Here is a 24,191-nt window from a genome sequence, read left to right as displayed (position 1 = left end):
TCTTTTTTTTTTTTTTTTTTTTTTTCAAAGAATCAACTGATTTTCATTTTTCATGATTTATCACTTAGGGGTCTCTGATTTATTGCAGTGTTCATTTTAAAATACTTGGCAACCATTTAATAGCAGGGTATATTACTGTACAAGAATAATTTGAATTACTAGTGACACTGGTTAAGAACTTCGTTTCTTCTCTAAGGCGATCACTGTTTAACCCGATTTAACCTTTGACAAAGAGACTACACAAGACATCGGTATAACAAACGTTGTAGGAGAAAAGTAGTCGAAAAAAACATTTTGCACCTTGGTTGACAGAATGACAGATACTGGACCCAAGCTTGGTTCACCTGCTTACTGTTTGCATTTGCAAGAAACACACGACTTCTGCAGATTTCTCCTGTTCTTGGGGAAAACTGACGTATTGGCAAAGTGCAAGGAGCGCTAAGTAAGCAGAAAGGTCTGAGAGTAGAAGAAAAAAAAAGTGCACACTCTGCTCCCCCTGTTGTTAGCAGGGCTCTAGGAGAGGTTTTCCTTTTCTTTCCTGAAACGGACAGATCGTCTCATTTACCTCCTCTTGTGCTTTCCTTCTCCCCAGAGGGGTAATTATGGCGTGCGAAAAGAGGTGACGTCTTTCACTTTGAGTCCCAATATTAACAATACCGATTGCTTGGAAGTGGGGATCCCAACAGAAACTCAAAACCGAGATTGCAACCTCAAAAGGATCTGGTAAGCGCATGTTCATTTAATAAACCATAGATACTCATACATACTCGGACTGATCAGCAGTGCAGTGGCATGCGTTGAGACTGGAGACAAAAAGTCGGTCTGCGCGAAGAAAGACGGGCTTTCCCTCAGGGGTACCAACCACAGAGGATAACTACCTATAGGGAGACTGTGATAACCTAGGTGGTCATTAAAACATTACAACACAGGAGTCTGTTCATGTGTGATGCTCGGTACCAAGGATGGTGAGAACAATAGGCATGAGAAGAAAGATGTCTAGAGGACTGTAATGCAGGGATTTCATTGTAAAATTGAATGTAAGGCTACATAGATCTGTAAGTGGTCGAACAAAAGATCCGTGAAGCTACTTGAAACCTTGCAGGCTTGGTACTCTAGTTCAGATGGAAATCAGCGTTAATCATTAAGGTTCTCTACAAAGGATTGAGGTATGTTGCTTTCTTTAAATCTGATTCCTGCTACTAATTCCATAGACTGTAATGATAATAATACAATTCAGTATACAAATGCATACATACCACTTTAGGGTCTCACAAAGGAAATCGTGAGAGATGTGTGTAATAATGCTGCAAACAGTTGCAGCAATGGAAAGCTATTCAGGCATCCTGGAATAACAGACGACAGAATAAATTGAACAGAATAATGCAAGTAGGATTGTGGAAGCTAATTGACTTGAATCATGTGTTTGCAGTCTGTGATGACTGTTAAATGGGGCACTTTATTCTTCTGATGTTTAGAGATATGTTTGCCGCAAGGTGTAATATATGTCTCGGTAAGAGATGGATGAAAACTAATAAACTGCCCATGCTGTATAAGATAATTTTGAATATCACTGCTGCGGACCTGTGATGCAGTATATATAAAAAACACCTACAACTAGTTTTTGTGCTCGGTTAAGGACTAAAATAAATAGGTATATATGTGTTTGTTTGTATGTCTCCGTGTATTGCGGATTGTAAAATGTTTAATGCATATCCCAGTCCATTAACTGACGATTACTAATGCAAAGAATACGATTTTCTTGTTCTTGACGTTGTTCCAACACAGAATATGTGTATTTAAACAAGCTCCAATTGAAAAGCTGTGCAATTTTAAAATATTTTTTTAAACGTTGTATTATTATTATTATTATTATTATTATTATTATTATTATTATTATTATTATTATTATTATTATATATTAGAAAAAAAACATTAAGTTAGTTATGGCACTAATTCATTTGGGAGCTTAAATCTTAACTTCAGTTCAGCTGGATACATTTCTTTGTGTTTTGCTGAATGTGGTCTGTTTCAGGGATGGACAATGGGATGCTCTTCTGTGGGACAATGAAAACTCCCTTGGTTTATCTTTTGTTCATCGGTTTGACCTGCCGCCTTGGGTAAACGTTTAACTTTTAACTTTTCTTTTTATTTGTCTCTTTTCTAGTTTTTCTTAAATAATGAATGCATTCAAATTAAATTATTTAAAATATGTATTTTATTGTAATACTCTAACCCTGAATATGTTGGGACATACATATTATTATTATTATTATTATTATTATTATTATTATTATTATTATTAATAATAATAATAATAATAATAATAATAATAATAATAATAATAATAATTTGTCTGTTCAATAAGTTTGTCAAATGCCATACCTTGTGGTAACCTAAAATCATCTAACCATGTGATTAGATTAGATGTCACATCATCCAGTATAAGAATGCACTCACAGCTTCCAAAGATAACATTTCAATACTATTTATTTACTTACTTATTTGAGAAATGTGAGCATATCTAAGTATGATTGTATAATTGCAATCATTAGATAGAACAGATATTTTTGCAATTCCATGACAGATTTTAAAACATCGCATGCATCAAAAATGTAAACATCTACTGTATCCATGTCCTCTTTACAGTTTATCCCAGATAGCAGGAACAGTTAATGAAGAAACAAACGACAATATTACCATCTTCACCAGGATCTTGGATGGCCTGCTTGATGGATACGACAACAGGCTGCGTCCTGGACTTGGAGGTAGAGGCCTTTATAGGAATACCCGAGCGACGAGCCATGTGCTTTTAACAGGGTCGTACTTATGGATGAAGGGCTTTGGCCCCTTTTTTAAATCCCAAATTTCCCCCCTAGGAAATTGAACAATGTCATCTGCAGATAAACGCACGAGTTATTCAGTTGTGTTCGGGACAGATCCGATTTGTTTCATCAGAGTGTCCAAGACTGGTAACAAGAGTAAACAATGCTCTGATCACTTTCTTTGTTTTCTTCTCCTGAGTTCAATGTTTCTTGAACGTGGGTGGCGAGAATACAAACCAAAACTACCAATTAGTGATGGCCCTCATGCAGTTCATGCAGGTTTGCAGGCAATTATTTCAAATAATGAAATAAAAGCTTTGTGTGTAAGGATTTCAAGCTTTATAAATGAGGCAAAGAGTTTAGTCAGGGTCAACATGTGCTCTAAATGATACAACATCACTACAACTTAACTGGACCACCAGCCCTGGCCAGATTACAGAGCAATTAACAATTAACACAATAAAGAGTACAATACCTGGAGATATGGAATTTACAGGGATTTAATCAAGAAGAGTTGTATTCTGCTTCTGAAAAGGAATAATAATCTACTAAATGGAAAATACTGATACATTCAAATCATGTTCGTGACATAAAATGTTGGTAGAGATGGACATTTTTTGACTGCAGCCATTTGATGTTACAAAATGAGAAAACAAAGATCTCATTGTCAATTAAGCAGGGCTTTGTATTTAAACATTGACTTTATTTATTTAGATCTTCATGCATGTATTTGTTTGTTTGTTTGTTTGTTTGTTTGTGCATGGTAGACCTCTTCTGGGAATTCTGGGATTGGATTAAATCTAAAGTTCAATTTACCCACTAATTGCAAATTAGAAACCCGTAGCCAGTGGCAGCTTTTGTTCTTGTCAGAGTCATCGAGAACTGGGTACTAATTGCAATTCGGGTGAGGATTTTGATTGAATCCGCTTTTAAGAGAATGTTTCTCGGCCCACATCATCATTTGCATGATCCAGTCCTTTTATATTTCCCCCCTTTTGCTCTAAATGTCCTGCAATTCTTTTCTAATATGAATTTGATAGACACATTCATAAAATTATATTTGTAAAATTTATGAGTGTATGTATATATTTATTTTATGGGTGCAAATGCAATCGATTGACCATGACATGATTTACTGCACAAGACAATCGCTGTTACACAAATAAGCCTAAAATTAGCCAGAATATATTTAAGTCATACATTCCAAAGAGTAGATCGATAAGATGCAGGTCTGTATTATTATTGCTGCATTCCCCAGGTATAACTGTGCACAACTGAACCATAACGCTGTAAACAATGCATGTTACACATTCACATGATAATTGTAGGTAACATTGTGTTGTATAATATTTTACAGAAAGGTTAACAGAGATCAAGATAAACATCTATGTTACGAGCTTCGGCCCTGTCTCTGACACTGAAATGGTGAGTCTCTAAATTCGATCATTTGAACTTTTATGTTTATGTGTTTTTATTTTATGTGGTTTAAGTGGTTTAACAGAGTTTCTTTACATGAATACATCCCTCTTTTCTTTAGGAATATACAATTGATGTTTTCTTCCGCCAAAGCTGGAAAGACGAACGACTTAAGTTTAAGGGTCCAATGGAAAACCTCCCCTTGAATAACCTTCTAGCCAGCAAAATTTGGACTCCAGACACCTTCTTCCTCAATGGCAAGAAATCCATTGCTCACAATATGACAACTCCCAACAAACTGCTCAGGCTGAAGGATGATGGGAGTCTTCTGTACACAATGAGGTAAACAAATAAATAATAAACTAACAACAAAATAAAATACTATTAGTTTTCTATGAAATGTATGTTGCTTTTTTTGTAATGTTTCCTTTGTCCTCTCAAAGAGGGAAAAAATGTTGAACCCCAAAGTCTGATGCTGATTTGAAATTGTTAATATATTTCTTGATGAACTATAGAGGGCTTTTGAAATGCAGAATTGAATTAATCTGGGTAAGCAGACAATTTTCTATTTGATTTAATCTAATACTGAATTTTGCACAAAAGAACGTGAAGCTTACCAAGCAGACGTTGGTCCTAGCTATAAAACTGACAGTTCTATTTTTCTTCAATAAAGCTGTCTGTGTGTAATTTTTACTCCACTACCTATACCAAAGGTGAATTACCATAGTAAAATGGTGATTCCTCCTGTGTTCAATCGTGATTGTTTTCAAATGCATAGTAAGACATCTTCATTTCATCACTTCAGTTAACGCTGCTGTAATACCATAAACTTCAAAAAGACAAATGCAACTTATATTATTGTAACAAAATTGCTGACACATTAATCTGTCTGTGTAATTAAGGGTTAGACCAAATCTAAACTTTGACCTACCAGCGAATCACAATCACTGTTTAATATATCGTTAGAAGTTACTTTCTACTATTTAGAATTCAAAATGCAATAGTGTCCAACTTTGTAATTTTGGATTTCATTTGAAGCTGTAAGTCACATCGCTACTGAAAGCAAATTCAGGCTTCATTGCCATAAAATATGTAAGTCTTGTTTAGATTCAAATATTCTTTAAAAAATGTATAATATACAATATGGCACACAGGACTGGCACACTGGCCTTGACACTCCCACACGGTGGAGTGACTCCTTCATCTCATTATGCTGCTTTAATGTGTAAATATTTGTATTGTTCTTGTACTCGGCTGTGTTGAAAAAGCAATTATTTTATACCTATATTGAGATATTGTACCTTGCTGAATTTGATCAGCTCTACAAGGCACACATTGCAGGAAGTTAATTAAATATCATGCTGACATCAGTAAAATGAGACATTCCCAATTTGTGAGGAAAACAACAGGGGAAATGTAGCAGCATGTGATATAAGAAAGGAGAAATAGGAGCTAAGCTTACCTGCCTTGAACTGTTCATATGCAACCGAAATCAGAGTATCTCTCATTTTAAGTCATGTGCCTCGGTGAGAACAGACAACAGTCCTGCTGTGGGTCAGACAGGAGGGTTTCTGGAGCTGCTGTTACGGGCCATTGACCCAGAACTTTTGCAAAGAAGACACAACACAGTCTGCGCTCTTGATTTCCATTCATAGCTTTACCTTGAAGAAACATATAGTCACACAAATGTCAGAGTATCACTGACAGGTCATATTACAGCACTTACTGAATAGAGCAGGTGTGCATCTCACACAGCTCTCTAGCGCCCTCTGTTTGTCACTGTTGAATTGTCCTTTAGAACTATGATGTAGTGATATATTTCCTGCCTAAGATTTTTGGCTGCTAATTCGTTTATTTGGACTACAGTTTTTACATACAATTGCATCTATTAAACTCCTGAATGATGAAAGTAAGCGGATGGGCCCCTGTCCATTCTCATCCCTGCTGATGAACTCTCACTGCTGCTTTATTTTGGAAAGGGACATTCACAGAAGAAAAAGAACATTAAAAAATTGCATCTCCATGACATAATTGTGTAATATGGATTGCAGTGGTCAAATAACATGGGCCAAAGATAGACTGTACTCTTGTCCTGCATGACTATTTTGTCTCGTACGACATTTTTGTCCCTTACAACAATAACGACACTTTTGTCAGTAGGTCATTGTGTGGCTCGATCATTTTGTGGTATAGTCATTGTGTGGTTAGTTCAATTTAATTTTTTTAATTAAGTGTTCTGAAAGGGTTTGAGAGGCTATTTTCTCCTTTTAGTATGAGATATTTTCACAGTATTGAAGTTCACTGAAGGCGTACTATACTGGCATTCCAACGATTCCCTTCTGAATGTGTGTCTTTGAAGTGCACACTGCAGAAGATAATAATGCCGAAACATATGCATTTTACAACTGCTCTGCATTTTTGCAAGACATAACATTTATAAACATCTGTTATGATCATGCAAGTACTTATTACTTCAGTGTTGATTACAATATCCAAATATAGCTCATATTTCCTAACAGCCTTGTCACATTAAATTCAAAAATAGCAAGCATATCAAAGGTGTTAATTCTTCCAGTCGTATTTAGCTTGGTAGAGAGGGAAAATGTAGAATAACAAATGCATGCATTAGACCTGCTGGTTTCTGTGGGGATGCCTCACTCAGGTTCATGTTCTACGGCTCTTTCTGAGCAGAGTGTCAATGACTGTGAATGTGACATGCAGGTGTGTAGGTCAAGATATGGTTTGAAAAAAAATAATGTTTCTTTTGGCAGGACTGGTGTTCAGGTTTGTATTTGTCACCTAAAAGAGTTGGGAACAACATTAAACCCTGTGTTTTATTATAAACAAGCCATCACTGTAGCATCATTTTCTGTGACCAATCACAGTCTGGGCTCTAACGCTGCTCTATGGAATAATAATCATATATAGAAACTATAGGTTACTATCTTCCCATAGTATAGTCACAAATAAAGTTATAATCACACATATATTATTATGGACAAATATCACAATCATTGTTCAGCTATAACTGTATGTAAGGTCCATATGTGCAATTAAGTAAGGGAGTAACAAACTATTAATCCCACTTGCACATTTCACACTTTTTCAGAATAAAAGTTATTTGATAGACTGTGATCTTGCCCAGGAAATATCTAAGCCAGTAAATTCAGACATCATTCCTATAGACGTGACCTAACTGAGCGTAGTTGGGCCCCATGGAGTTGCCGTACAATGTATGATTGTGAGTTGCCGTACAATGTATGATTGTGAGTTGTTAAATTGGTTAGAGTTACTTCAGTGGCTCTGATGTTGGGATGTGTGGATGTGTTTATTTTAACACATTGACTACAACAGAAGTGCAATTGTGTTGAGAAAGATCTTTCAATGGAAAATAATCATGTAATATTCATATCTTCCATAAGGTGGCAGTATCACAACATGATTGCATTTTTCCCAGCTGGGGTCTAGCAACCTGCTTATGAAAGGAATGGTTTTTGGTTGTGACGCAAGAAAGATAATGATAATAAGATATAAATACTATAATACAAATGCTTCTAATAGATATTATTATTATTATTATTATTATTATTATTATTATTATTATTATTATTATTATACAGTAACTAACACGTTTTGCGATTTTTATTTATACAGTATTTGTAAACATAGATAAAGACGAGATTTCAGCATGAAACTACGTGTTTGAATAGAACAACGTTTGATTTATGTTAATGTATTTTTAGTTTGAAAGTCTGTGATGTACGACCATCATTGTAATGCAGAAGAGATATGGAGGCTCGGTAGGGACAATATTCATTAGGACCACCTGGGGGCGCCCGTGTTCTAATAATAACTACTTTCTTTAAATAAGAAAATATGAAAGGCCTCTCAGATCAGTGATATAAAGAGAAATGTATGATTTTATGTTTAGGACATTAGTAGTACTACTAATACTACATATAGACTAAGGAATACGTCATTTGTGTTATAATTTCCCTTCGTGCAGCTTGTACTGATATGGTAATGACAGGATATTTAATGCATAGTATTTATAATAATGCAGAATGTATTTATTTATTTATTTGGCGTGGATGTTTGCAACAGCTGGGTGTGATTGTATTGCATTAAAATTCATCGTTTTATTGAGTATGAATCTCGTAAACAAGATTCCCATTCTACAGTAGCAATGCTATCAAAGAAGAATCTTTTATTTGATGTCAAACATACTGAATACTTGTGTGCTTCTTCCCACTGATATAATCTTCATCATCATTAATGGTGGTGTTGTTTTCTTTCATTCTTCCAGGTTAACCATATCAGCCGAGTGCCCTATGCAGCTTGAAGACTTCCCCATGGATGCGCATGCGTGCCCTCTGAAGTTTGGGAGCTGTGAGTAACTTTTCCAAATGCTACAAAAACTATAAATATATGCATGTAATTGTACATTTAAATGGCACATTTCTATATACATATGCGATTTGCATGCATTATAGTTCATTGTTTATGTATTGGTATTAGAAAGGTTTCCTTATTGTTGTTTCTTATTGCTATAACACATCACAGTAAATTACCAGAATGAAATAGTAATGCTTCTGGAAGTTAATGATCTTTCCGCACAATGAACACAACACAAATGGATTAAAACTGCTACACACAATCGATGTTTTCTTTTGAAATGGTGCTCATCTCATAATTGTCCCACTCTAATGACAGCAGATTTTAAAACAGGACAATAACATCATTGTAGCAGCAGCAGCAGCCATGCCGAAGGAAGACGGGCATTTTGTAGAAGTGCGTTTGCTCATTTAGCAGCTGTCGATTTGAAACTCGGGCCCATCTAGCATACAATTTAGCTGACATGAATTTACAGTAAAAATGGGAAAGAAAGAAATCAATAAATCCCAGTGCCTAATTTCCTGGGTTCAGTTGCAAACATTCTTTACTGGATTATTCCACCAAAATGAGCTGTAAGTGACCAGACAGCCACATAAATCAAAAGATAATTAAAGAACCTATTTATCAAAAAGAGCATTAAGTATACACAGAGTGGCTGTTCCCATAGGGGACCTGTGTCTAAAAATCAGCTTCTTCTTCTTCTTCTTCTAAGTTACAGTTGTAATTTGGAATGTATGTGTATGTATGTATGTATTTTTTTGCGGTAGTGTCTGCACTGCACATGGATTTAATACCAATAATTAGACATCTGTCAGTCAGGTGCTGTTTTCAGCAGGCAGACATTGTCAAATAATTGAGCTTTGAATGATAAAGTTGAGTTTGGTAGTTATCTAATTAACAAACACTGTAGCTGGACATCATTTTCCCTGCTTCAGAACAACACATGGGGAAAGCTATAATTTTTTAGAAGAGTCTGATCTGATTTGGTGCTCTTCAATTGATTTGAATATTCCTCATGCAATTTATTGTTTAATTTCCCTCCAAAGAAATTCCAGGATATTTGCCAATAATTAGTAGCATAGAAGCTGTTTTTTTTTTTATCTTACTAATGCAGAGTGCAATTCAGTCGTGGAAATCATCTAAGCCCAGGCAATTCTAGGCAAATGACTGGTACTGACTTCTAGGGGTGACATGAGGCTGTGTGTAAGAGGATTTTCTTTGGCTTGTACAAATGAACTATTGTTAAGTACTGCACAAGCTCGCAGTAGTCCTGTTGTCAGAACATAAAAGTACACATAGTGTGGCACGGTGTGGGAAGGCATGGAGATGTGGGCTCTTGTAAGAGGTCGGGTCTCTTGAAATCAACCAACAGGGGCCGTGATCTATATGGTGAAATAGTGATTTATTATTTTCAGTGGAGAGAAACAAACACATACGCACAGAAGACGCAGCCAAATCATAATCCAGAACTCTCAGTCCCAGTCTGTGTTCACAAGGGCTTTACTGTTGTTAGCTCTTGTCCGTGCTCCTGCGTTTTCTCTCACAGACTACACTCGGGTCAACTTCTTGCTCCCTTTTTCACAGGAAGTCTGTGCTTTGCCCTTGATTGGCAATCACATTCTCAGTGCTAGTTTATCTCCAGACTATTCAACTCTGTACCCTGTCTTTGTGTCCCAAATGAGCTGGATGGACCAGGAGGCCTCTTCTCATGAGTTATCTTTCATATGTTCTGACTTACTGTCGGGATTGGGAATTGCATCAGTTGTAATCTTCCATTTTACCTGGAAGCATATTATGTTTAGTTGTTGTACAGGGGGAGCAGTGGGAAGAACTGAGGTTTGCCTCCATTGCAGTAGTTATGAAATGCCTGTACTGCAGCAATCTTAGACTGCAGACAACTGCAAACAGGGGCAGCAGAAACATGTTTTGTAAAGACGGTCTCTGAAGCAAGAATAGGAAAACCAGATACGTGGTTACAAACATCTCTGTGAGTGAGGACATTGGTACAGTGCACTCACACCTTATTTATCATGGAATACTAGTATGGTATAAAAAGCTCGTTCTGTGCCATACAATCATTCGTTATTGCTATATTTTTACACTCACAATTCCTTTCCATCACAAAGCAGATAAACAGAATTGTGCTCTCCTGCTGTAGCAGTTTCCCTAGTGATATCTCTCAACCTAGCACGACCCATGACTGTCTTATTAATCTGTTTAGAGCGCTACCCGCGAGACCGCAGACTGGGTATGATATGTGAATATCTACGAAGGGGCTTCACTCACAGAGGAGTGACGTTTGTTTGTAGAGCTAAGCGTGGGTTCGAAAGTCACCGGACCAAGGTGGCGAGTGAGTGAGTGGGTGAGCGAGAGCATCCACACTCACCAGGTCTACATAACGTGAAGCGTTAAACAGGAACTCAAGCAGTTTCCAGATGTGAATACAAAGTTGTGTCTGTCCACTCCTTTAATCAAGTGTGGTTTCTCTATCTTAATTATTCAGTGTTTAATCCCTTCGACTAGGAGATCTCTGATTTGTTTCTCAGCCGCTGCATTCAGTAATGAACAGGTGCGTCATGGGTCTTATTCTCGTTAAAACGGCTCTGACTCTTTTAATCTTGTTGGCTGAGGATGGGTGAGGCGCTGCGGAAGCTACCTAATGGTCCAATGTTAAACCTAGTCTAACTAAGACAGCATAAACATCTCCATCCATCCAATTGGGTGACACACAGTTACTACTAATGTCCGTGGTTCTTTTTTAATAAGGTTACAACATGGCATTGTATGGGGCGCTACAAACCTGTCAATAAACGGATGTAACAGTTCTGCTCAGGCAATGCACAAGTAAGGAGGTAGGAGACAATGTGTGAAGTCAGTGGACTGCTTTAAACCTGTGTGTTTGGGACCTATACAGAAATGAAATAATTAAAACTCTTTGTGAAGTCATCTTTGTTTATCTCATGCAGAAAAGCCTGGAGAAGTCTTGCACTGGTTACCACTGCAGAAATTACAATATTAAACTTTTATGAAAGTATATTTAGATTGATAACAAGTCCACAGAGCAGATGGTGCTGAAAAAATAGAAACTCCCTTCGTTTTTTTTTAATAATCCTGCTCGGTGTGTTTGAGTGTTATGCAGATAACAGTAATATATATATAAATGAAAGGTTTTCAAAACCTTTGAGAAACCTACATGCAGGAGGGGCACACTGATGCACAAAGAGCCTCCCAGGAGGGGATTTAGATCACATTTGCGACAAGGAAAAGGTAATGTCAGCACTTGTATAACGTAACATCCAGGTCACTAGGATGTTTGATAAGAATTCAGAATGAAACAAATAGAAAGCAGCTGTGATACCGTGCCTCTCCTACAACAGTGCATTTATTTAGGCAAGCTATCTGCACTCTTCTAAGACTTATGTTTAGACAACATTGCTCTTATATTTTGTCATACAGGCCTGGACTAGGGCGTCGGCTAATAAATAAATAAATAAATAATAATAATATAAGACTTCTGTATGAGTTTTAAAGCAGAACAATCCCTGAGCTCACAGGGGCGGGCGGGTTGAGAAAAAGCAAACTTGCAGAGATTGAAATGAATGTGAGCTAATGTCAAACTCCCCCGAAGTGCTGCCTTTGTGGAGAAGGAGGAAATAAATTGACAGTAAGAGTTTTGCTCTGCATGAAACGGGGGCTTGAAAATGAATGCATGCCCTCTGGCTGCTTTTACATGTGTGTAAACCACTCATGACAGTAAAGGTATTGCTTTAAGGTGACGTCTTTAAGGCAGTTGCCATTTTAAATCATTTTGATTTGTGTTTGAATGCAAATTAAATTGAAAACAAAAACAACAAAACGCTAAGGTCCAAAACAGCAATTGTTAAATTAAAGCAGTTTTTCCACCATAAGAGGAATCATGACACTATCTCTACCATCATTATTTTATTTAACAGCATGTTAACATAGCCATTTGTGACAGGTGCAATGAGGACAGGGGATTAATTATAGGGAGAACTAAGACTGTACAGCACTCTAACTCGGAGCAAAGGGGACTTAGACTCAGTCCGTATTGGTGGTCTATTTTAAAATTAAGCAGTGCTTTAAATACACCTTGAGTTAAATGTGTAATCCTTGTATATGCTGTAATTGCTTAAGCAAGTGTACACCCGTAAACTGTAATCTATTCATAGTAAGAATACTTAAGGATCCAGCTAATGCTTACAGAACAAAATGGCTGTGACTGGCATTGTACTACACTAACTTTATATTCCCACATGTTCTACTTGTCCTCCAAAAGAATATTTAATGACCAATATTGATATGAACTTCAAAAGCCATATTAGAAGACAGTACACACTCGAGATATGGGGAACTGTCTCCTCTATGTTGAAGTAAGGACCAGTGATTGTGTGTTTGTGTGTTTATGTTCCATTGGTGTGAATAGTATCCTTAAGTAGTACTTGTAAGGTTATATGTTTGTCTAGAAGAAACACTAATTTAATGCATTAAGCTTTTAAGGTTCATTCGGATATTAATCATGTTTCTACTGTTGAAGGGTTGGAAATACACCATGTTCATACAATTCAATTATCCATCCATCCATCAATTTTCAAAAGCCACTGGAAGGGATTCCAGTCCATCACCAGGCATGATTATTATTTTGAATGCATGTCACCTTGGATAAAAATTTATGAACAATTAATGATAATTATTCCAGACTGGGCCTATATTAAATCGAGTTTTATCTCACTGCAGTAGTCTTACATTACAATAGCTATTGCAGCATGATAAGACTGATTTAATCTGGTCCGTGGTCATCTAAGATTTCAAAGGATGGTTAATGAGTCCGTGCTCTGCTGAAGTAACTCAGAAGACGGGGGGGTTAAGGGGTTGTGGTTATGATGAATTCTGTGCTCTTGTCTAATGTTGGTTAGCATCCAATAGAGTTCAATTAAAAACAACAACAACACAATAACACTATAGTCATTTTTCCAGAATAATTAGCCAGATTAAAAACAAAACCACACAAAACCTAGCACTCATGCACTGAGCTGCTCAAACGCCTACTGCAATAACTGACCAGACTAATTATCTCCTTTACACCATCTTTCATTTTACAGAGTTTCTCATTGTAAAAGTTGGGGTCTGTAATTATTTTGGTCATCCTCTTCACTATAGCAACAGTGCCTTTTATAGTTCATATAACCCTGAAGTACTGCCAATTCTATGGCAACCTACATGTAGTCCACATTCATAACCATTTAATTACTTAGCATGCTTTAGGGAAAAAAATGCATTCATCATAATCCCCTCTTCACAACTATTCCTGGGCCAGGGAAATACAATACAAATTATATGTGACTCTGTATCTTTCAGTGTACCAAATGGGTTATTTTATAACCTTTTGGTGAGTACTGCATTGTATAAATTATAGACCGGAGACAAACCTTGGAGTAATTAAGTTACCTTTGGTTTGACTGTTCCTTCTAGAGTCAGCTAACAAAAGATATTGAGAAGTAGAATATCAGAAGAAACGAAGACAGTCCCTGAGACACATGAACCAAGTTGAAAAGAATAAGGAGAAAATGAAAAGCACACAAGAGTGAAGACTATCAGACGTGCATAACAATATTTAGGAGTCAGAGTTGACAACGGTGTGAGAAAATCAATTCACTTCTTTACATTTTGCCCTTGTAATCAATGGGCTGGCATCTTTCCCTACATCAGCATCGGACTGAGGACTGGAGAGGTTGTGGTCCAAAGGTGGACATGCTATAACGTCTAATGAAAGACATTCCAGCGGCAATGTGTGGCCAGACTATTCTCTTCGCTTCACAGAGGCCTACCAGGATGTTCAAATCCCTCCAACCCCCACCCCCTCCACTGCCTCAGTCTTAAGTAAAGCTCATCCCACAGCTTACGGGTTTACATGTTTCCGGTATCCCGGCTCAGAGAGGTTTGCTGTCTGCCTCCTAAAACCAGCTGCAGAGAGAAGCATAGATCTCACAACCTAGTGTACACACTGCAGTGTCCTACACTATCTCTACAGAGAGGCTTTAAAATTACTAATTAAGAGGCTACGGTTGAGTCAGTTGGAGATATCACTGCGAAGATGGGTTAACGTTCTTGATCGAGTTGGAAGCCATGTCAAATGCCTGAAACATCAGCCTTCTGCTTCAAAGATGGTCCTGTCACCAGCACTAAAATCCCCCGGACTCATTAGTAAAGTCGGCATGAGTCCTAGTGAATGCAATCCAATCAAGACAACTGTCAACTGAGGTCTGTACATAGTTCTGGAATAAGCATTGGCATCTTAAAGTGTGTTTGCTACAGTACTTATGGTGTCAATCCATTTTAAGATTTGAAAAACTCCTATTCAGTCCACTGTCTTGTCTATTTTCTTCACACCTTGTTCCCCTGTGTGGTGTGGATATAATTCTCTTCACACTCATTTTGGTACATGCATTTAGGCTTTGAGCACGTTTCATTGCCATGCCAGCCCCATGTTCAAATGTTTTAATCAGACACACAACCCTGTTGAATCACGGTCTGACCACAAACCCACGACACATTTCTGTTTCCAAAAGTCCAATATTGTTCCATGCAATTGCTTTCAAAATGTTACTACAACTATCTGACCGTTTGCCCACATTTCTGTTATGGAAACCCACAGTCGTTCATGATGGATTTAACTCTTGGATACCACTGGCTTCCTCTGCTTGTCTATGATAATCAAAGCTCTCAGGGTGTTCCATTCAAATGATTCAGTCATTTATATTCTCTCTGAAGGATATGGGGAGAACGTCAACACCATTAATTTGTAACATAACAAACATATGTATGTTAACTGTAGGCTGGTGCTGCATTCCTAACTGGGCCTTAGGTAATGTGCATGTCACTGGAATGAGAGGGAAGTAGTGATGTAAATATGACATAGCCGAGCAGTTATATTCCCACAGCTGAATATAAATAAGTAGAGGTTTGCGTTCCTTCTTTTTTTTTTTTTTTTGGTTTCTCATTAGTTTTGCCTCATTATTTTTTTTTAAGAAAATGCAACAGAAGTACATTGGTTAGTGTCTTAGGAATGGATCTATCAATGTTGTAAAACACACTCCGGTTGATCAGCTAACAGTGACAGTTATGAATGCAGCTGTCTACACATGTTTAAACCATATTTCATGAGTGGTTTCCCATCCTTAAGCAGCAAAATGAACCTTCAGAGATTGAGGCCTAGATTCCGAGCTGATGAAAATGATTTGAAAAGCAACTGGTTTGGCTGGATACACTGTTTATTGTGGTGTGATAAGAAATATCAGGTTGTAGCTTTGTTGTTGTAGAAATATAGCAAACAGAAAACTGCTCTGCGTATCCTCACATTATTGAGTAAATAGGTATACACTATATAGCTGGTTTACAACAACTAGTTTTGATGAACACAAATAAGTGGGAGTTAAAATTCATCAAGCCCTCTCAAAATACACATTCTCATGCCCAGTATTTAAATAGGGAAATAGAAATGCTTACGAGTTATTGGTATACTCAGGTCTTGTTGTTAAGTACATGCTAGATGATATGACCACATTTCTGATGGTTTAGTTTACAGATTACATATCTGTTTTAAGAGAATGTGTTGGTCAAAGAGTGGACTTGCCACACTTTGATAAGACACTTCCATCAGACGTCTACGAGGAGACTTGTGCCAAAAAGGAAGCCTTCAGGAAGCACCAGAGAACATTTGACCTGCACTGTTGTAAAATACAGATGGCTGACACCTTTTCTCCCCCTTGTCAGATGCTTACCCTGTTTCTGAGGTCGTTTACACTTGGACACAAGATGCTGCCAAATCCGTGGTGGTGGCTGAGGATGGCTCAAGACTAAACCAGTATCATCTGATTGGGCAAACAGCTGGAACTGAAGACATCCATACCAGCCGAGGTACACTACAACATGTTCTAAGGATATTTAGTGGGATTTATGTATTTATATGTTTTGATTGTATTGGTTTTCAGTGTTTGTTTATTTTTTTTAACCATCAATTTAAACCTACAGCGTGGAACTCAAGAAACAAAACATCTCAGAGGAACCATTGCCATGTAGTTGTGTTCCTCTCTGATACCACATACATGCATACATCTACCTATATATACACATACTGCCAGCTGTCTCCAGGAGAAAAAACAAAAAGAGAGAAAAAAACACTTATCCCTGCCCTGAGCCATTGGAAATCGAGGGTTAATCTGAACGCGTGGTCACAGCAGTTGTGCATTTAGGACATGACGTCACTCTATCAGGATTGGATAACATTGGCAGGACCCGTGGCCCTGAAAGGCATCTGCTTAATTCTGTTACATAAAGAAATAATACATTTTTTTATGTATTGAGTTGAAAGGTTATTAAAGGTATAGGGTTCCCTTAATTGTCTGTGTACATAAAGAAACATGCAGACCATCCACATAATGACATTCCTGTATATTAGGAATACAATTGTTCAGATCATACACAAGTGGTACTTATTATTTAGTTAAAGATGCCATCAGAATATATTTACTGAGCACGATGGGTCGAATGGCCTCCTCTCGTTTGTAAACTTTCTTATGTTCTTATGTTCTTATGTTCACATCACAGCTTTCTCTTTTACAAATGCTCTCTTTTTCCTAGACTGAATTTGGTATCTTGATAGTCTTGATAGTCTAGTATCAATCAGTAGCAATCAATATGCTAGTTGATAATCAGGTGATACATTATTATGTTGATGCCAAGACGTTTGATCCTTTGGTTACTTGGGCCCCAAATGTAATTCTGTCAGACCGTTTGCACATTTGATCTGATCATTGAAGGGATTAGGATCCTGCATGTTATTAATTAGTGGCCTTAATCTGAGGTGTAAACCGTCTTTACTAAATCAAGAATAGATTAAGAAGTAGGAGGGCAGGCAAGTGCGATAATATACAGAGCTGACAACAAAATGTATAAATAATAAATCGTGAGATAAAGATCCCTTTTGAAATGTGCAAAAGAATAAAACATATAGCTCTTTCAAAATATATACGTAAATGCTGTCTCTGGATATTTCTTGAAATCCATATAAAATAATGTATTGCTTGATATTACTGATGAAGGCTATAGGTACCTAGATTTTTGCCATTACTTTCTGCTGTACTTTACATGGAACAAAGTGTTTAAGAAGCTAGAACGAAACGTCTACTCACCAATTCACCAACATGGCTGCGTTGTTGTCTGCAATAAATGGAAGTTCCCCATAAACACTGAAAATTGTTATTAGGAATATCCACCAAATGTACATCTTCGTTTCTTTTAAAATCCCATGAGGCTCCATGCATCAAAAGAAAACAATCCAGATTTATACACCCAACGGTCGTCCCACAGCCGAACAGCAGTGGCGTGTATTAGTCATTGGTGCATGTAGAGAAGAACCCACACACTGAAGACATCGTGGCTGTAGGGCCACAGAAAGGAAATCAGAAAGTTTGCTCTGGATCCCTTAAATCCCTTTCCACGTATTTCATTTGATTTAAGCTATAAATTACCAGTTTGTAACGTCAAGATTGTATGTCACTAAATGAATCTGATCAGGAAGTGTAGGCAGTACTCTGCGGCGTGGATTTCAAGCGACAGGATGCAGATTGTGACAAGGGATTAGCGAGAGACAAAAATCCGCTTTTGCCAGGAGAAAGCAGCAGTCATCAGTGGATTTTCTATAGTTGATCAGACTCTACGGGAAGCTAGGAAGGATTTTTTTTCCTTTTTTTAAATAAAACACCAAATTGAATCTTCAGATGGTTAACAGGATCATTTTCCTTCGCGTTTCCCTAATGATTTGTATCATGTTGTAACTAAGTGTCACTTTATTGAGGAGGAAATGCACAGCTTGTGCTGGTATGCTTATTTCGAGATGATTTGTGTTTTTTTTGTTTTTTTCAGAAGCAGTTTCTGAATAATTGTAATAATTATAAATACATAACTAATAATAAAGTGGTGAGAAAATGATATTCTTTAAGCTACTAGTTCAGGATGTTCCCATTATTTTTCAGCACCAGTGACTTAGAATCTTTTACAAAGGGTGTCATTGACATAATTTTCAGTCCTCATACAACTTAGTTTCTTGAAAATCGTCTACCAAGGCATTCTTAATAATCTCCCAAATCACCACTGTCTTTCATCCTATCTCATGCTCTATTGGACCTGTTATTCCAGCCAAGCTTTAAACTGCTGTGTAATTTTCCTGCCCCTTTATCTCCAGGTCAATATACTGTGATGATGGCACACTTCTATCTGAAAAGGAAAATTGGCTACTTTGTAATCCAGACATACCTGCCCTGCATTATGACAGTTATACTATCCCAGGTTTCCTTTTGGCTTAACCGGGAATCTGTCCCAGCCAGAACAGTATTTGGTAAGTATCAGTTTTATGCTTTGTGGATAATAAAGCAAACCAAGAAGAAGAAGAAGAACAATAATAATAATAATAATAATAATAATAATAATAATAATAATAATAATAATAATAATAATAATAATTGTTATAGTAATGTTTATCATAGTGATAATATCTGGAGATACAGCATGAAATCAAATTATTCCAAATATTACTTTTTAGTTATGAATCAGGTGCATTGAAATTCTTTTCCGAACTGAAGCTCATTCTGTCTGATATCCCTCTCTCAACAGTAGGATTTCAATCAATTTAATTTTTTTTCTCTCCTTTTTTTGTCTGAAATTATTCCAAACATTTCCTCTCCAAATGTCAAGGCCTTTGATGGTCAATTTAACTTTCATTTCAGCAATTGGGGGTTCAGTTAGAGTATTAATATGCTGGTCAGTTTAATTGAAACTCATTTTTACAGAGTAATTGTATATGCATATTTTCAATAGTAAGTAATGAGATTAACTATAAGTTATGGGTCTGAAAACTCGAAATCTGGAAATGCATACTTTTATGCATATGATTTTTACACATCATTACTGAGGCCTGGAACGTGTTGGTAATATTATTACTGAACACATTTTACAGGTTGCAAGAGGGCAATGGCTTTTCTCCAGTCTCCTGTAACATTTTAATTAATTTCTTCCATTTTTCATCAATATTAATTCTCCGGCAATCAAAATGGAAATATTAATTGACTGGCTTAGATGAACAATATGGATTGCATATCCGTGCTACAGCTATGTCTCCAGGAACAGTTCCCCCACAGTGCATTCCTCGACAGGTTCTCTGCCAATCCATAGCTGCTAGGATTCCCATTTAAATTGTGGGGACTGAGAATTTGAATGAATATTTATTAAGGCCTCCATTATCAATTGAACTCATTGCATTTCCTTTGTCTTCCAGGTGTTACCACTGTGCTCACCATGACAACACTCAGCATCAGCGCCCGAAACTCTTTGCCAAAAGTTGCTTACGCCACAGCCATGGACTGGTTTATAGCAGTATGCTATGCTTTTGTCTTTTCCGCTTTAATCGAGTTTGCTACTGTCAACTACTTCACCAAGAGAGGCTGGGCTTGGGATGGGAAAAAAGCCCTGGAGGCATATCAGCCCAAAGTATGTTGTTTTTATTTGCATTCTCCATTGATACACTAGCCGTGTGTCTGTCCTTAAATCATTAAATCGTGTGAACAAGTTAAGGAAAAGAAAAGATCTGAAACGAAAGAAGTAAGATACATTATATTCATTTATGTGGGGTTGTATCTATCAGTAATAACTTTATAGTGTGTAAAACACCCTGCATAATATGAAACCAAACATAAACGTAATTAAACCATCTTGTGCCAAGGTTACTTTTTGAACCTTGCTGCAAAGTTGTGCATGTTTCTGTGAACAGTTTTTTCTTTTAAATAACTGTCCCTGTCCCTGGTTCTGAATTGAGTGTCAACCCCTTTATTACAATGCAGCCATCTATTTAAAGTGTTGCAGTGAGAAAGTCCAGAGTCACAGAGGGAGGAGAGGAGGGTGGGACAGTCAAGAGCTCCATAAAGGTCAAAATAAATAGTACAGAAGGGAGTAAAGCATTCTGAACTGCCAGGAGAATGACAGTAACTATGAGTAAAGCACTCTGCAACGTACAGGACAGGGAACAGATCTGAACTGGATCAGGTCACGCAGGGTGCACTCAGCTGCGGAAGGGGACAGCTGCTGATGGACTGCTTGCTTCAGAGCTATAGGGAGCAAAAGGGAGACATAAACAGGGAGATAGTCCTGTGGAGGCGATGATTCAAGAGCGGGCTGCCTGAGAAGTGGGATTCTGCAGATATTTTTATCAACTCTCAGACAGTATCCAAAGTTGCTCAAGAGGAAGGGAATTTTAAAGTAGAAAAGCAAGAGAAATGATCTGAAATAGAGGAGAGGTGAGGATGAGATTTGGGAGAGAGTCATGTGTGGACAGAAGAAGGGGTCAAAGTAATCTGGTGATAAAGAAATGATGAGAGATGGAGGGGATGGAGGAGGGAGGAGCAAAGGCAGGGGAAATTGGAGTGGAGAGCAAGATAATAAACTGAAGATCTAAGCCAACATGGAAGTGGAAAGGCATTGTTCGGAAGAAAACCTGATTGGATATGTTGCTCTAAGGCTCACATACAGTTAGGTCCATAAATATTTGGACAGTGACACAATTGTCATCTTTTTGGCTCTGTACACCACCACAGTGGATTTGAAAGGAAACAATCAAGATGTGCTTTAAGTGTAGACTTTCATCTTTACGCCCCAAGAACAAGCAGGAGCTAAAGACAGCTGCAGTGCAGGCCTGGCAGAGCATCACCAGGGAAGAAACCCAGCATCTGGTGATGTCTATGGGTTCCAGACTTCAGGCAGTCATTGACTGCAAAGGATTTGCAACCAAGTATTGAAACTCACAATTTAATTCATGATTATGTTAGTTTGTCCAATTTCTTTTGAGCCCCTAAAATTGTGGGGACCACATATAAAAATGGGTGTAATTCCTACACTGTTCACCCAGTTTGGATGTAACTACACTCAAATGAAAGATGAAAATCTACAAATAAAGCACATCTTCATTGTTTCCATTTATATCCACTGTGGTGGTGTACAGAGCCAAAATGTTACAATTGTGTCCAAATATTTATTGACCTAACTGTCTATGTGTCTGGTAGTGCATTTTTATATAAGTGTCCTGCTTACCAAACAGCAGTCGTTCACCTGTAGAATGATTTGTGTATGTATTTTTATTTATTACTCTATTTTATTTTGTTACACACAGAAAAAGGACCCCATGGCACTGTCAAAGAAACCAAACAACGCCTGCTCCACCGGTGTGAACTACACACCGAATATGACAAAAGATGCTGTCCTTTCGACCATTACAAACAGCACATCTTTACAGTTGAAACCTGCTGAAGTCAAAGCCCCAGATCCTAAAAAGACTTATAACAGTGTCAGCAAGATTGACAAAATGTCGAGGATTGTCTTTCCTGTGCTGTTTGGGACTTTCAACCTCGTTTACTGGGCCACATACTTAAACAGAGAACAAGTTATTAAAGGAGCTGAGACATAAAGTGTCGGTGCCACAGTTCCTGAACTTTAGCCATATTGTCCAACAATTGCCATAGAAAATGATGCCAAGCACTGAAAACTTACTCTAATGTTAAATTTGGAGAAATTTCTGTTTTTCTTTTTAAGTTGCATGATCAAAGCTATATGGAAATAATATTGCCATGTTTGCCTTGACTATTTCTATTTTAGTCTACTAGGATTTCTTAAAGAATGTTGCATTTTATTCAACGCAGCAAGAATTTTTAGCGTTGCAAATTAAGAACCTGTTTAAAACTCTATAGCATTTGGCATATAACTTTTGTCATTATATGACTCGGTTACTAAAATATTTGGATGCATTATGTTAAAAAATGAAATAGAACTAAATCCAACTGCAATGCAAAATTACTTTTTTTTTTCCTATGAATAATTTACTTAGTCATGCCAGCAAAGTTTGTATCTTCATGTGTAAATGAAACATTTAGGAATGGACTCAAGAGACAACTGAATTAACAGAAGAAAAGAAACATCTAAAAGAAGTTTGCTTCCAGCACAAAGAGATTCCATTTTATTTATGATTTGATTGTCATAGAGCATATAACTTCCAGCTGAGGAAAGGGGAATGGGATTTAGCTTTAGTTGATATTCCTAGTTTTTGTTTTTGTTTTCCAATGTTTTATTTATTTCAAAGATATTGGAGATTTTTTGACATTTTGAAAGAGCTGAATGTAAGTATTTAAATCTTGCATCCAGCATCTTTCTTAAATTGGTATACGATAAGCAAAATAAATAAATGCATACAATGGGCTGGACACATTGCATGAAGAACAGAAGGACCTATAGGATAAATCCCAAGACATGGAAAAAGACCTAGAAGGCGTCCACATAAGAGAAAGGTGAAATAAGAAGATTTGCTGGAGTGATCTGGTAAAGAGACGCTGTCAAAAAAACTGGAGATATTTGGGGAGGCGTTCATCAAGCAGTGGATTGATAAAGGCTGATGATGATGATGATGATGATGATGATGATGATGATGATGATGATGATATATATGTATCATGCTATATATAGATTTAGCATGATGATGACATTTAAAGGCTGTTGTGTATTCATGTATTCTGATATATATAGAACTATGCACTACTTGTGCAATATATATATATATATATATATATATATATATATATATATGTATATATGTTTGTGTGTGTATATATATATATATATATATATATATATATATATATATTTAGTTCCGTGCTGTGAAAGGCGGGGCTCAGGAAACACTGTTTTATTGAGGAGGGGGAGGGAGGAGTCACGTTGGGAATAGCGGTGCAGTGCAGCTGGGGGCGATGCCTCACCATGTCACTCAGCATGGCGTCACTATATATATATATATATATATATATATATATATATATATATATATAGCACAAGTACTGCACAGTTTTAAGTTCTCAATATCTCAATATCTACATCAGACTTAAGGCTTTGATAGATAAAACTGACTTTATTGCTTTTTATAAAGTTTGCTCTCTCTGTTAGGGTTGTTCATAACGTAAATCTTTGAATGTATTTTTTCTTCTTCGTTATCCATGTTTGTACATTGCAATCTGTTGCTTATTTTCATATTCAATGTACATTTAATTATACAGGTTTCTGACCATTCTCTCAGTGCTGTAATGTTGATGGTAATTGAGGTAGTTCTTAACCTTAAGTTAAAGTATACTTTTTGTTCCTTGATAGAAATGAAACCTTCCACTGAGAGAAAAGCAAAAGGATATAACACAAAAAACACCTGTAAAGGTTAATGTTGCATTCCTGAACTGGAAAGGTCATGTGAGGCTTTTTTGTTTTGATTTTAAGTGTTTTTGTATGAGAAAATAAGGGTCAAATGCATTTCTGCAAAATGTTATGCCTGGCCTAGGATCAAGTATTGGCTCCAGATTAGCCTGTGGTGCAGTATTGTTTACTATGAAAGACAATAAGGGTATAAGGATGTGATCATTTCAGGCAAAGTAAAGTACTGTCTGCATCTCATACACCTACAGG

The 24,191-nt window shown here is 37.0% G+C and overlaps 2 protein-coding genes across 4 annotated transcripts in view; one reads left to right on the top strand and one right to left on the bottom strand.

Moving 5' to 3' along the window:
• Positions 1–18,511, bottom strand: part of gabrb3 (gamma-aminobutyric acid type A receptor subunit beta3) — an 86,074-nt gene extending 67,563 nt beyond the window's left edge. The window contains exon 1 of one of the 2 annotated variants that reach the window (XM_066706092.1): positions 17,843–18,511. In XM_066706092.1, coding sequence (XP_066562189.1) covers positions 17,843–17,970 — 128 coding nt within the window. In that variant the 5' untranslated portion in view covers positions 17,971–18,511. The remainder of the gene's footprint in view (positions 1–17,842) is intronic. The other variant, XM_066706093.1, reaches the window with a different exon arrangement.
• On the top strand, positions 513–23,268 carry gabra5 (gamma-aminobutyric acid type A receptor subunit alpha5). 2 transcript variants are annotated; one of them, XM_066706097.1, is made up of 10 exons: positions 513–723; positions 2,033–2,117; positions 2,647–2,765; positions 4,180–4,247; positions 4,360–4,580; positions 8,545–8,627; positions 16,425–16,568; positions 18,895–19,047; positions 19,984–20,195; positions 21,868–23,268. In XM_066706097.1, exons 2-10 carry the CDS (start codon positions 2,035–2,037, stop codon positions 22,159–22,161), a joined length of 1,377 nt encoding a protein of 458 aa, XP_066562194.1. In that variant the 5' UTR covers positions 513–723; positions 2,033–2,034; the 3' UTR covers positions 22,162–23,268. The 2 variants fall into 2 exon arrangements, with proteins under 2 accessions (XP_066562194.1, XP_066562193.1); XM_066706096.1 differs by lacking the exon at positions 513–723 and adding an exon at positions 782–1,166.
• Positions 23,269–24,191: the final 923 nt, after the last annotated feature.

Source organism: Amia ocellicauda, chromosome 6 (genome assembly GCF_036373705.1).
Source record: "Amia ocellicauda isolate fAmiCal2 chromosome 6, fAmiCal2.hap1, whole genome shotgun sequence".
Classification (NCBI taxonomy): Eukaryota; Metazoa; Chordata; class Actinopteri; order Amiiformes; family Amiidae; genus Amia; species Amia ocellicauda.
This window is presented reverse-complemented; position numbering and strand designations above follow the sequence as displayed.

Bases quoted from the DNA above. Each gene is read 5' to 3' on its own strand.
- gabra5 (XM_066706097.1), top strand. From the start codon at position 2,035: ATGGACAATGGGATGCTCTTCTGTGGGACAATGAAAACTCCCTTGGTT. The intron at 4,248-4,359 runs GTGAGTCTCTAA...TCTTTTCTTTAG, and splicing joins CTGTCTCTGACACTGAAATG to GAATATACAATTGATGTTTT. The intron at 20,196-21,867 runs GTATGTTGTTTT...TGTTACACACAG, and splicing joins TGGAGGCATATCAGCCCAAA to AAAAAGGACCCCATGGCACT.